Source organism: Scomber scombrus, chromosome 8, assembly GCF_963691925.1.
Source record: "Scomber scombrus chromosome 8, fScoSco1.1, whole genome shotgun sequence".
In the NCBI taxonomy this organism is placed as follows: domain Eukaryota; kingdom Metazoa; phylum Chordata; class Actinopteri; order Scombriformes; family Scombridae; genus Scomber; species Scomber scombrus.
The window spans coordinates 18120735-18135210 of NC_084977.1; the positions used below are offsets into that span (position 1 = coordinate 18120735).

A 14476-nucleotide genomic window follows, 5' to 3' on the forward strand; every position below is an offset into this window, starting at 1 on the left:
AGAGAAAAGCATAAAGTCCCACAATTATGAAGCTGGAACAAACTTAAGTGACATAGTTGTTGAATGACTAATTGATAAATCAAGGAATTATTTCAGCACTGTAACATTTTTACTACTTTCTACCAGAGATATTTACAATGAAAACTATTTATACGGAGTTCTGTAGTAAAGATGTGTTGCCATTAAGTCAAAGCTTTGATTGATAAAAAATATTCCATCACATGCATTAAATTTGGTCGGCAGCAGAAACCTCAGAGATGCACATCAAAACATGAGCAGAGAGAGTGATCTGCATAATAGAGGATAAGAGAGTATTGTGTAACCTCGCCTCAGATAACTGACCCATTCGCTGCTCTGGGTACAGATTCAGTAATTTACACTTGAACTTGAGATCTCGCTGTTTGTGTCTACAATTACAGGTCCAGAACATCTTTACGTGGCCAGAAATTGTGCCTTATCTTTCCAGTTTATCATAACATCCAGTGGGACTGCTAGCCGACCTCCCTGCTTGTATTTTCACTGTCATCAGGGTGTCTTTCGATGCAGGCCCTCTTTACTCTGAATCCTTGCCCTCTGTTCCCCCTGGAAGAGGAGCTAGAAGGAGCTGAGCGGGCAGTTTGTTTTCCTCTTGACGGATTCTCCAGTGCTTATGAGGCACATTTCACATCCTGGGAAGAAAACTGGTGCTTCTCCACAACTGACGCAAATGTTATTTTTCCTGTGTGCTTCTCTTACCATTCATGTCAATTAAAAAGCCATATCTCCGCCAGTTAAAAGCTTATTTTGGACGTGCAGAAGGTTAATAGCCTGTTATATTGCTCGTCATGGTAGGAGAACACACAATAGACATGTACTTATGTACTTAGGATTAGGCCTCCCTATTTTAAACACATAATTTACCCAAAGTATGACAGTCCAAATGGTGAAGTGCTTATCAGGTGCTTTCATTTCATATTGTGTTTACCAAAGACTGCCCACAAATTCTGTTTTTCTCCTTTCTTCAGGAAACACACCGCTGCATCTCGCTGTCATGATGGGAAACAAAGGTGAGTAACGTTAAAAGATGCATCTCAAAAGTGGTTTATTTTTGGTGGCTGACTCTTGACTGCGCTTTCTAAATGAATCCCTCTGTGGGGTCTGTATGTATTCTGCTTGTGTACGTTTCAGTTTATTTACTTGTCAAGATGCTCACACATGGAAAAAAAAGGTTCTGTTTTTGCATCTTGGGTCCGACCAATTATCTGGATTGAGCAGGAAAATTATTTTCTTCCCTTTCTCATGGACATGTTCTTCACTGAGGATATTAGAACATATTTAATCAGTGGGGATTAGATAATGATGACACTGCAAGAAATAGGATATTTTCAGTGGCTCAAGTCTCTTGTTCTGATTGATCAAAGAATAATAGTTTGAATCTGGCAAAGGAGGTAATTAGTTGACAGAAGAGATGTTATTTTCAGCTTCCATGATATTTGCTTCAGGTGCTATTATTAGTGTTCAGCTGGAGTCTCACGCTGTACTGAAGAGGTTACTTTGTAATTTGTAGAGTTATTTCATTCAGTTTGACTCAGTAGTGTTAAAGAGGAGGCACAGAATGATGCTTGGAAAACTACATCATCTGTTTTTGGAGTAACGTTCCAATAAATCATGGAAATAAAACTCAAAGAAGTTGTGTATTTATGTAACACACCCTAGAATAACATGCAGTTTGGAGTACATGATTAATAGGTCATGATGTACTGTGTAAGGCTTTATAGACATTTTTATGTGATTTTGTTTTCAGCTGGATTGCACTGGCTGTACTGAAAGGATGTGCATAAAATATTTACGTGCTGGCCCTTTGTGAGTCGATGCTTACATTTAATTTCGCAAGGAGACTGCAGAACATGCTATTGAAAAATTAATCCCCCCCCCCCTTTTTTTTTAACAGCAGGCTCTTGGTGAACAATTCAAGGATAGGGTTACTCGTAGCAGTCGTTCCCATTTGTGTACTGTCTGTCATTGGAGCACAGGTTTCAATTGATTTCACATTTGCAAAGTTCAATTCCCGTCGCCAGAGTGTAGGCCCTGCCACCGCCTATTGGTGATGTAGCCGAGCGGAGCGCCGAAGTGTAGTAGCGGATGGGACGCTATGGAATTGATTGTGCTAATGAGGCTGCCTATCTCTTCCCTGAGCGGCTGCCCTTTCCTCCAGAGATGCTCAGGCCAGACAGGCTGAAGGCTACGGCATGAGATCATAGTCTGGGTGTGGCTGCCCTGTTGGGATGGAAAGGACAAGGGGCTTTGTTTGTGTGTATAGCCTTGTGTTATGTGCGCTTGTTGACCACAGTCGTAATAACGGTGATGCGCGTCAGGAGTCTGTTAGATTCAAAAGCTTAACCAGTTGTACAGGTGGAAATTTGTACAACTGAATCCATCCTTTATAGAAAAAGACAAGAGACAAATTGTATCACTTAAAAACAACCAAGGCAGAATATAAAGTAGGCCAACCTCAGCCACCTCTACTGTGTCTGTGGATCTGCAACTGATAGTATGTGTAATACTGAGAGAGGATTGTAGTTTCATTGTCAGAACATGTGCAACACCCAAAGTTATGTGAGATACAACAGCTCTTGTTTGACACAGCACATCAAGACATATTCTTTTAATCTCCACACATTTAATCTTGTATTGAACATTATTTAAGCAATCTCTGTTGCTATCACTTAAATTACTACTGTACTTTTTATCTGGGGGTTGTCAGAACAAGTCTTTGAAAATCCATAACTGAAGAAGCCAAATTAGTGTCAAAACAGTCATAAAACAAGGAAACGTTGTCCACTGTATATCATAAATCCATGATGCACACGTGGTTGTAAAACAGTGGGTTTTTCCATTCATTAAACACATCACCACACGTCACTCTCTGACTCATTAGCAACCGGCCTTGAATGTAATCTCTTGAAATAGAAACTTGCAGTACTCTATACACCACATTTCACACCCAGTTTTGGGTTGACACTGCTGTCCGGTGTACAAGATGAAGCTGTTTTCTGTTCCTGTTTCCTCCTGTCGTGTCCTCATAACGGACAGAAAATGACCGTGTTCCCTTTTGTCCAGTGGTTGTTATATGTGTTCCCATGGTCACAAAGATAAAATCACACGATAATTAAAATAAGCCTCATAGATAAAAGCTAACAACCTATTGAGTGCTTGGAGCCATTCTGCCAGTCTGGCCGGGTTACTTCCTCTGACACGAGCACATGTTATCAGGTCATCACTAAAAAAAGGAGCAGTCCATCAAACAGAGAGAGGAGAGCTCTGTCTTTGCTATTATGAACTTATTACTCATTTATTATGAAAGTTAACATGAGTTTTAGTCGGGGAGAATATTATAACGAGTTTTCAGCTTTGCCTCAGATACTATGACAAAGTGACTCCTTCAGCTCTTGTTTGATTTTGTTGCTGAGTGTGTGTGATCGATGGTGAGGAAGTGAGCGAAAAAGCCATTTCATAGATGTACTCAGAGTCGATCAGAGTAGGATGGTTGGGGTTTTAACAGCCCACAGAGCCTCTCGACAAGTACACCATCTGCAGCCACTGCACGTACTGTAGCATTAGATTAGCACTTTTTTTTCTCCCGTCTGCTCGGCTTCCCTCATTCCCACTGTTAGATTTTTATGTGACTTCAGCGAGATCTTTGCACAGCTCCTGCACATGCAATCAACCCAGAAACCCACGGGGAGACTTCCCTTTATCAATACTGTCACAGCTGCATATCGGATCGAATCAGCCAGCAAAACAAGACTAATGAGTTTTAGGTTCAATGTTAATGTGGGTTGAGGCAGCCATCTTTGATTTGACAGTGGCTTCTTGTTGCTTCTTTGTCAACTTCCTGCAAAGAAAACATCAACTCATAAGAACGGTGTATGACTTCATATTATACCTGTATGATATAGAGTTGAAGCAACTAGTCAGTTAATCAATTAGTCAACAATTAACAGCTTTTTGGGCATTGTACACCTGTGCTGGTGAGCCAGCAGGAGAGAGATGACAGGAAATGTGGGGATAGAGAGATGGGGAATCCAACAAAGGTCTCAATGTTGTGGACGTGATGCGGTTCATGGTCAGCGCTTTAACTCCTAGGCCACCAGGGCATCCTAATCGGCAACTATTTTGATAATCACTCAGTTGTTTCAGTCACTTTTCAAACACACAATGGTTCTAGCCTCTCAAATGTGAAGATTTTGTCATACATGTGAAACCAGATTTTGATATTTATTCAGCAAACAAATTTGTTAGTTGAACAAAACAAATAATGAGCATGTTTCCTTGACTTCTGGGAAATTATGACTATGAAATTTTCAAGACCAAATGATTTATCACTGAATCAAGTAAATAATAATTAAACTAATTGTACGATAGCTATGCTTCTCAAAATGGGAATACTCTCTGGATTATGCACCAAATACTTTTTCTGACGCCTTTATTTGTCAGTAGAGAGACAGGAAATCACAGGAGAGAGAGGTTGGAGTGACATGCAGCAAAGGTCCGCCGGCCAGGACTTGAACCGGGGTCTGCTGCGTATGTGGCATGCACTCTTAACCACTGGACCACCTGCGTGCCAAAATACTCTACATTTTAATCATTTCATAATCAATGTTAATGTTAACTAGTGGTACTAAAATTGAAAATTGAAAATCCAAGATAGATCTTTTTGTTATCATATATCAGTTCTTTGTCGAAGCCAGACATAGTCTACAGCTTGTACCCGAAACTCCAAAAGCCAGCCCAGAAGCTAGCAGTCATGCAGCTCAGGACACATGGCGTGGCTGCTCTCTCGATGGTTATATAATGTATATCTTCTAAATGTTGTCATTATTATTACACAATCATTGGATTTAGCGGGGTGATATATAGGTCAAAGGCTCTGGGGAATGTAAGGCTTATGTCAGACGGCAAGCTCTTAGCCGCCAGTATTTTCCTGGCTTTAACCTATGATATCAGCTGCTGCATCCCCGAGCCCAGGCACAGATTGGATTTAAGCATAAACACAGAGGTTTGCTGTTTTGTTTGCTCATGTAAGACTCATTGTGTGTCACTCTTTGGCGATAACCACCCTGGTGCCAAAGGAGATTCTTTATTTGATTAAAGCAAGCAATGTGCTCCATATTAGCCAATCTGTCTGAAGTTGTCAGACTTTGGACAATATTCAGCATAGGGCTGAACAATTTATACATATTATACAACATGAAACTAGATATGGTCTCAGATTTTGAATATTGTAATATTGTGATATGTCATAAGTGGTGTCTCTTCCTGAACTTTCTGAATTTACCAGACTGTTCTAGCTGCTCTGTTATTTGCATTCAGATAGATAGATAGATAGATAAATAGATAGATAGATAGATAGATAGATAGATAGATAGATAGATAGATAGATAGATAGATAGATAGATAGATAGATAGATAGATAGATACTTTATTAATATCTACTTTACTGATAATTACTTATCAAACATCTTATCATGTAAATATTTTGTGAAAGCACCTATCAGCACAATATCAATATTGAAGTTTTTGGTCAAAAATATGATGGTATTTGATTTTATTCAGCCCTTACTCAGAATTTAACATGCAGATCTCGTCAAGCAGAACTGGGCAGAAATGTAATAAGAGTTCATGCATTCAGACTAGTAATGGGCTGAGTCTTTGAACTACAGCTGCTCCCCTGGTGTGAACACAATGACTTCCCATTGGCCTGTCTTTGTTCATTTTGATTTGAAAAAAAACAACACAATACAGCCTGAATGCTTTGGGTAAAGTTATAAAATGCCTTTTTATTTTTCTGTACCTAGGCTTTGGGGATAGCCACGCTCCTCTTTATATGGTTAATATGTTTAATTAGGAGGAGCTTTAGCATGTTTTTCTCTTCGTCATAAAGAATGTATGAAACGCTGGCCTCTCTCTCATTAATAAAACATATTGAGTATGTAAATCAGAGAGGTGATGTGGTATTTTTGACTGAATAAAAACGCTCCCGTGTGTTAATCCCGCTTTTCAAAAGGTAGAAATCATTCTTGTCATCTAACAGGTTTGGTTTGATTACTCAGTTTGGTTCTGTGAGGCAGGTTTTATAACAGAAGCTGTATGGATGTCGAGTGGAGAAACAAGCCTGAACATGAGTGCAATAACCAGTTTGAATTTATGCAGATGACTAATATGTTAACTTAAAGGCTTGCAATGAAAGACAAACTGTATTGAGAGTGTTTATGCAGCTTTTATCAGCCTAAATGCTCACTTGGAAAAACGGGGTCAAACAACTGTACTTCCCAAGTTCCTGCCCCATAAAGTGCGAGCCCTACATATCCACTCAGCAGCAGACTGTTAGCAGCTCTACTTAGCTTATGCTTTGTATTCGGCCAGTTTGCTGCTCACAGGACTGTGACTGCTCCTGCTCAGCGCTGAGACAGAGCTGCTGTACAGGCACCAACATTGTAATGAATGATGTCACGACAAAACTGACAGCTGAACCGGAACAACGGGCTTCATTTTTGGCTGGCTGTAGTTTGTTGACAGGCTGCCCAGAGAGTGGAGGGATTTTGTACTGCACTTACTGCTGATCTTGCCATAGAACAGGGATGAGGCTTTTTGGCTGTTTTCCCGTTGTTGGAATACACGTACAGCTCTGAGAGTTACTCTACATAATACTGTGAAGTTTTTTTTCTAGCAGTGCAGATCTAAAATAGGATGCAGTCTTGTATGACTGTAGGTCCCATGGTCCTTTGGTTAATGGGTCAGCTGTCATTTCAATCCTACACACAATCTGTCCCTTCTTAAAACCAGGAATATATTTAAATTGTTGATTTAATGCTATGAAAATCTCCAGTTGGTATCATCATAGCCATCGCCCCACATTTGGATCAGCCTTTACTGCAGTATTCATATACGACTGTGATAAATGCATTGGACTGAATGAAAGCAGTAACAGGCAGCACAGAAGATAAAGTAAAGCTAGTAAAAGTGTAAGACCTCTTTTTTTGGGGTTGGTTCTCCTCTAGAAGATAGTATGAGCATTGAGTTAAAATAAGTCTGTTTTTTTTCTGTTTCATGGGGGGGCTCTGACTATGAATTTATTGTCACCATAGCAACATGAGGGCTGCTGACAGGAAGCAGCTGATGGGAAATATGCAATGTTAACTCTGTATCAATGTATTAAACTCCTGAGGGTATAACAAATAATAACTGAGTTACTTTCGTTGTTTTTGTTTTTGAGAGTTTGGGGTGGGCAGTTTTCTGTTACATGTGCTGTAAATATTTGAAGCAAACAGACTTTGTTTTCTTTGTTCATGTGCCAACATTATTTTTCAGCAGTGTGTAGCACCAGAAAAGATCATCAAACAGACAAATGAGGATAGTCATAAGAGCTTATTCATCCACAGGTGTTTCTTACTTTTATAAAGGTCATTTTTGCTAAATGTCACATCTCTGGCTTCATCCATCACTCCAAAAAGTCTCCTAAAACGGAGACTTTTTAAAATGCAGCTGATCTTCTTTTAGTCTGAAAACTCCTGGATTGCGTTTCAGTTTGGATTTGTGGAAACAGAGACTTTAGAAAATGATGATGCGGACACCCATGTTCGATTCCTGATTGGGTATTGTCAGTCACAACGTGTCCTTCCCTGATTTGTCAGGCCCCTATCATGTGATGACTCCTAATCTATGTTTTCCACCACCTTGACCCACTCACGCTCGTGTTACTTTCAGTAACAGTTCCACCTCATTGTCAGTCGTAAGTCCAAGCAAAAAAACTCTCTGGCCTTACTTCTGTCTCTGTAGTTTTTGATGAGTAACTAAGTACTAAGTAACTATCTTCTAATCTAATCTTCTTCCTGTTTACGCTGGCACACCCATGCCCAGTGTACACAAATGGTCATGTGATATATGTTTTAAAGCGTGTTAGTATGGACGGAGATTATTTCTGAAACAGTGCGAAAACGCTCATGTGGACAGAGATTGTATTCTTTTTAAAACAATGTATTAAGCTTTTGGATGGAATGAATTCATACTTTTATTACCTCTCTTTATTTAGATAAAGATATATTGATATTGATGCAATAGTTAACTGTCTCAGAACCACCTTTTTATATTTTTGTTATGCTTTAAAGCAAAAACTAATCAGGTTATAGTTGTGTCTCAGATATTGCAACTCTGGGTACGCCTTAGTTGTTTTGTCATTAATTCACATTAGTTGTGATGTTCTATAATCCCAGTGCCATACAAATAAAGTTATCATCATTTTCAAGTAATTATCTGTCTATTTGTCCATCTGTTCCTCTTGCAGAGTGTGCCCATCTGCTGCTGGCCCACAATGCACCAGTGAAGGTGAAGAACGCTCAGGGATGGAGCCCCCTTGCAGAGGCCATTAGTTACGGAGACCGACAGATGAGTGAGTATCTGCGACTGACTGATTGACCCTGGTGGTCGGCCAGTTCATTATCTGAGTTTCAGTTTGTTTCTTCTTGTGTGAAAATCGTGATGAAGGTCCGATCAACAGATGCAAATCAACAAATACCTCTTCACATTCTTCCACACTGCTGCCTCCCGGCGGGGCCATGATGCTGGCCTGCTTGTTTTGTCCCCCTTACAGTGGGGACATTCCTCAAGGCCCTCTGGCTTTTGTGCCCCGATGAAAGGCAATTAATTAGGTGTTTTTCTCTCTCCTCATAGGCTGATTATGCTCAGGCCCCTGTCTCACCCATTTTCCGCCCACATTCCAAAGTCCAGCTCTGAAATGTTGAGACTTTATCTTTTATCTTTTTTTTTGAGTATTATCTTAATTTAGACTTTACTCATCCACTATAACTAGTGACCAACTAGTGATACAGAAGACTTCCTAACAATGTCATTCCACGTTTGAATAAATGATAATAATAAAATGAATTTAAACGTTTAGTTGAGAGTATTTACTTAAATGTATTCATAGTTCTTTGGAAGCAAACACTGCATTTCCATCATCTTTGTATTTAGTATTTGTGAGGCTGTATAGTATTTTGAATGGCCTGTTTTTACTGCATAGGTGCATTTTGTAAATAATCTATTTAAAGCTGTTGATGTGTTGATCACGGGAACAGGAAGACCTGAGGTTTCACTCTATGTGGTTGAGCTTTTGGAGGTGATGAGATACTGAATAAGACAAAGTAAATTACAACACTACAGTTCTACTACAAAACTACAGCCCATGTTATCAGCTAATATTGACATCACAGGTATACAGGAATACCAAATGTAAATGAGTAGGTAAAAAAAGTGGGAGAGGAAAGAGTCCTCTAGGCAACTCCTCTGATTCAGTAAACTTAAAAAACCCTTTGTGCACTTTCAACTGTGTCATCATCGTGTGTTTTTCATGCAGACTCTTTGGTTTTCTAAAACACTTCAGGATGTGAGCTGACAGGGTAGCACATCACCGCTGAGCAGGCGTAGAGTCTGTTAAGAATAGTAAATATTAACCTTTTTGTTTGGAGTCATCCATATTATTGACAGTAACTGACAAAAACAGGTGCTGTGATAGCACATAGACATATTTACAATGCAGCTACAATCATGATAAAAGACAGGAAAAATGAGCTTTCTAAAACAGTGTGGATAAAATTGTTTGGGCATCTTGCTTCAGTCATAAAGGGAAGCAGCATAAAGTGCCCTCATTGACCGCATCCTCTAATGAACTCTCTAATGCCACTTACCGTACATTAACAGCAGATACAAGTGTCTTTATTGATTGATTCTCTAATGAACCCCGTTAAAACTACTTTAACTTAATGTTGACGATGCCTCACCTCTTCTAGCTTATATGTTAAATGCTGCCACATGATACTCTGTATTTTGAGTTTGGGACTCAGTTCAAGCTTTTGTCCTTCTTGGATGAAATGGCTGTTTTGCCGTTGCTCATATTACTTCTCACTTGCTGCTTTCAGATATGTTGAATGTTAAAAAATAGAGTAAATTACAGTGTTTCATAACAAAAACTGAATGTAATGTAGTATTATTATATGTTATATAACACTGTAGGAGTATGTCAGAGTGATGTTTTCCTCTACGCAGAAGGTTACCATGGAAGTTAATTTTTGACCTTGTATGTGTGACAAAACAGGCTTTGTCAGAGCTTTCAACTGCATCTTACAGTCAAACACTGTGAAAAAAATCTCAAATCTCATTGGAGGTGTTTGGTACCCCTGTAGTTTTATAGAATCACCATATTTGCACCAGGTGAGAAGACAAACTAACAGACAATCACAGACTTTTATAAAGTGGCGTTCTGGGAAAGAGCAAATTCAGCAGGACTGAACCCTGCCTCCTGGATGCAGGCCTGGGAGAGGAGTTTTGCAGAGAAGCGTCTGTTTATGTCTGCTGATTTAAGAGATCAGACAAGTGCAGTAGGTCAGTCTGCTGATCACCTGAATCAGCAGACAAGTATTAGGAGGTAAGAGCTTGTGTTGCGCTAAAGCAAAGAGAAGAGTCAGTCGTTGATATTTAGCACAATGTAAAACAATCACGCTTGGCCTCCTCCGTATGCAGTTTTTACCTGACTGCCATGATGACATCACAGGGGAGAGGTGCTAAAGGAAACAGTGACTATTTTCCCTACTAGCACAATAAATGTGAAGTCCTTCACAGGATTAGTCCAGCAGAACTCTGCTGAGTCAGCTTCAGGAGCTCTTTTAAAGGCTGCCATACTTATGTTGGTGTTTGTTAGACGGAGGGACTGGGTCTCTCTGTGTGGGTGGCAGACATAAAGTGTCTTGGTAGTTAGCAGTGAGGCTTGCTGCAGATAAGCTCAGTTTGAGTTTAGCTAGGTAGAAGAAGCAGATAACAATTGTAGTCTTTTTAAAGTGCAATAACACCTCAGACAAAAATATTAGTGCAGATTGTGGTCTGTGTTAAAGGATGATGGATGGGATCAGTGTCTGTAAAGGCTGGATCATCTGATCTATAAAGTTTCACAAAATGTTTTTTTTCCTCCCCAGTACATTTATACAGACATGTTTAACACAGCTTGCCATTTTTAACTAGGCATTAACAGCGACTCATGCTGCATGTGGTGTGTTAAAGTGGCTTTTTAAATGTCTTGTAAAATGACAGTAATTGACGACGTGTCAGCCAGTTTAGCTATAACTTTATCCACTTGATCCAACCTGTTCACTTCAGCCTGTCTGCCTCCACCACAGTGACTCCACAGCATACCTGTGTCAATATTGACTGTTCTCACATTGCTGGAGACCTGCCAGCAGTAGTTGTCTAGTTAGATTCATGGACTAATTGTTGAGTAGTAACAGTTTGTAGTGATGCAAAGCCTGTTCACCCAACATTGTTCGAACTCTGTCTCTTTTCATTAGCGTGGAGATGAAACTGCTAGGATCGCTCACCTAATTAATGCAAGGAAAATGCCCTAATCAGTGTCTGGGTGAATTAGTGCCAGCATGCAGAGTCAGTTTGGTTTAGTCGTTGAAGCGGTCTGTATTGGTTTCTCTGTAAGCTTTGGCTGGGTGGTTTGTCGGCAGATGGTGAGATTGTACTCCTTTCCTTGTCCTGCTGAGAGGCAGTGAGGATCAGGAGGAGCTCCATCCAGAGCTTGTCCACACTCATTAAGGCCACAAAGACACCCTCCTCCTGTAGCTGTGCCTGTGTCACATGGAGCATGTGTGTGTGTTACGTGTCTGTGCTCTCATTTGGTTTAGTTTGTTCATCGAGCCCCCTACCCCCTCTGTGCTGGCTAATGGGGAACACCAGTTAGACAATATGAACAACATGTTTGTTTATGTTGACTCACCACGTGGACCTACAGCAGCACAGGAGCTAGTTAGGCTAATGATTGTACCTTTTAGTTTCATATCTGCTGCTGTTTTAAATGTAGGGTGGTGTCTGTTGTCACATTTTAATACTTTCATTACAGTTTCCACGACTTCATAATTGGCTCAGTCATGTCATTATTTAATCCCCTCCTGGCTTTATCAAAGCATCACAATTATGTCAATGAGCAACTGATGTTCCCACTCCCTTATAAAAGGCAAATAACATTTAAATAAATGTCGGCTAGTTTGGTGTGGATCATTTTTTCTTAATCCTTTTGCAAATAAGATCAAGTCTCCTGCAGCCAATGAGCTAAAGAGCTTTGAATGCTTGTAAATCAGACTGTCGGGTTAAAAAGTCCCCTGCGAGAATGTCTCCCCCCCCCAGGTCATTAAGGAGGTATAGGCGCAGCTCATTTACAGGCAGCTCTGTATCTCTCAGGCTCGTTCCCTTTGAACTTCCTTTGATCCCTGCAGGCGGTATGCCACGATGGGTTGTGATGCTGCTGGTTGTGTCCCATCTGGTCCCAGAAAGTTGACGTATCTCTGAACCAGAAATCATCATTACTGTAGACTGTGTGTTCTCTAGCAGGTCTCACGTTGGCGGGATATGCCCGTGTTCCTGATATAATGGTGCAGACTTACAGTACGTCCACACAGGCATGTGTACACCTGTAAGACTTTCCACACCTTGCAGACTGTTACAAACTTCAACCTCTGAGTGACACACCTTTGTTGTGAATCAATCTACTACAAATTACATCGACTTTTAACATTTCTTCATAAGAGCTTTTTGCGCACAATTTACTGGTCTTCGTTGTTGATGGTTTTGGTCTCACATGTGTCCCTCTTAATCTCTGTTTTCCTCTTTGTTTCTGTGTCCTTTAGTCACGGCACTGCTGAGGAAGCTTAAGCAACAGTCCAGGGAGAGTGTGGAGGACAAGAGGCCAAAGCTGCTGAAGGCCCTGAAAGAAGTATGTAGTTCTTGCTTTCGTAATTTTCTGCTCTGTTCTCTAATTTTGCTGCTCCTGACATCTTCAGGTCATTTGTTTTTTCTGGTCATCAGATGATCTCACTTCTCATTCTGCTCCCATTTTGTTCTCTTTTTTTAATCTCCTCTTTTCTCTCATTGGTTCTTTGTCCCATCTCTTTCTTTACAAAGTTGAAAATACATCCTCTGCTTACTTCTCTTTTCTCTCCTTCCCTCCACAAATGACTGTCATCACAACAAATCAGTGCCAGCAGGGGCATACAAGCACATTATCAGCTGTCCAGAGTCAAAGATGAGATGTTTAAGGCTAAATGAAGCCTTACAGTGCTTCTGTTGTGGCCTGGTATGACATCACATGTACACACACACACACACACACACACACACACACGCACACTCTGTAAACATATAACTACTAACAGACATTGTTCAGAGCAACAATTATCCTTAAGGGGTTGTTGTGGTTGTCTGCCTTGTATGAGGTCACTCATTCATCACACACACACACACACACACACACACACACACACACACACACACACACACACACACACACACACACACACACACACACACACACACACACACACACACACAGGCTGACATATATGCTTTTCATGAGGAGACATTCTGTTGAGTTGTATCTTCCTATCGTGATGTTATGGAGGCGTAAGCATCTGGCAGTTTTCAGCTTTCAGGTCAGCTGTGCAGCAGCGCCACCCCCACAAGAGAGTCAGGGAACCACTAAGCAGATGGGCAAATACAAGACCAAAAGAGGAAAAATATCTTAATACCCTGTGTGTTTTTAAAGGTGCAAATAGTAGAACTGACAGAAATGGAATATATTATGATTTATATGTTTGTAAGCACCTAGAAATAAGAATTGCTGTGTTTTTGTTATCTTAGAATGAGCAGTTTATATCTACAGAAGGAGCGGGTCTTCTTCTATAGAGGCTGACATGTTGCACCACCATGTTTCTACAGTAGCCCAGAACAGACAAACCAAACACTAGCAAGGCTTTAGAGAGGGCCTTTCGTATGGAATCTGCAACCTCACTGCTAGATGCCCCAAAATCCTACACACTAGTCCTTTAAGTGTGTTTCAAGAAGTGCTCTAACATAGGTCTGGTTTAGTGGCTCTCTCCTCTAAATTAAATGTAAACTTCAAATGGCTTGAGTCTGTGTTTGACATGACGTGATCCTTCCTGGATGATGAAGTTGGAATACCAGAGATGTTTTTTTTTCTGCATCATCATCTCTCCGAGATTGTATATTATATGTATATTGAGACCAGTGGTGATGATGAGTTCAGTACATCCCAGCCTCGTACCTCTGGACAATAAGGCTGTATTGAGTTTTGGCAATCAATCATGATTTGTTGTGGAAGGAGTTGGAGACTCATGTTTAATCAGGTTCATGCGAATTGAAAAGGGTTTGGTCTGGGTAAATATGTATGTTAAATGTGTTTTCCAGCATGATTTATTCCTTTTTCTTCTGTCAAATAGACAGCATTTGGCTACGAATCTCCACTTTTTTTCATCCCTGTAATTTAATGTGTAATTGAATTTTCTTTATTTTCATTTGCAGCTTGGAGACTTTTACTTGGAGCTTCACTGGGACTTCCAAAGTTGGGGTGAGTCAAGTTCCACTGCCGGCTGTC

The 14476-nt window shown here is 40.4% G+C and overlaps 1 protein-coding gene across 1 annotated transcript in view; it reads left to right on the forward strand.

The window, feature by feature from the left end:
- LOC133984666 (ankyrin repeat domain-containing protein 13C) overlaps positions 1 to 14476 on the forward strand; it is a 32369-nt gene that overhangs the window by 5176 nt on the left and 12717 nt on the right. The window contains exons 2-5 of the mRNA XM_062424111.1: positions 1005 to 1046; positions 8324 to 8428; positions 12714 to 12799; positions 14404 to 14449. Of these exons, the coding sequence (XP_062280095.1) occupies positions 1005 to 1046; positions 8324 to 8428; positions 12714 to 12799; positions 14404 to 14449 (279 nt within the window). The remainder of the gene's footprint in view (positions 1 to 1004; positions 1047 to 8323; positions 8429 to 12713; positions 12800 to 14403; positions 14450 to 14476) is intronic.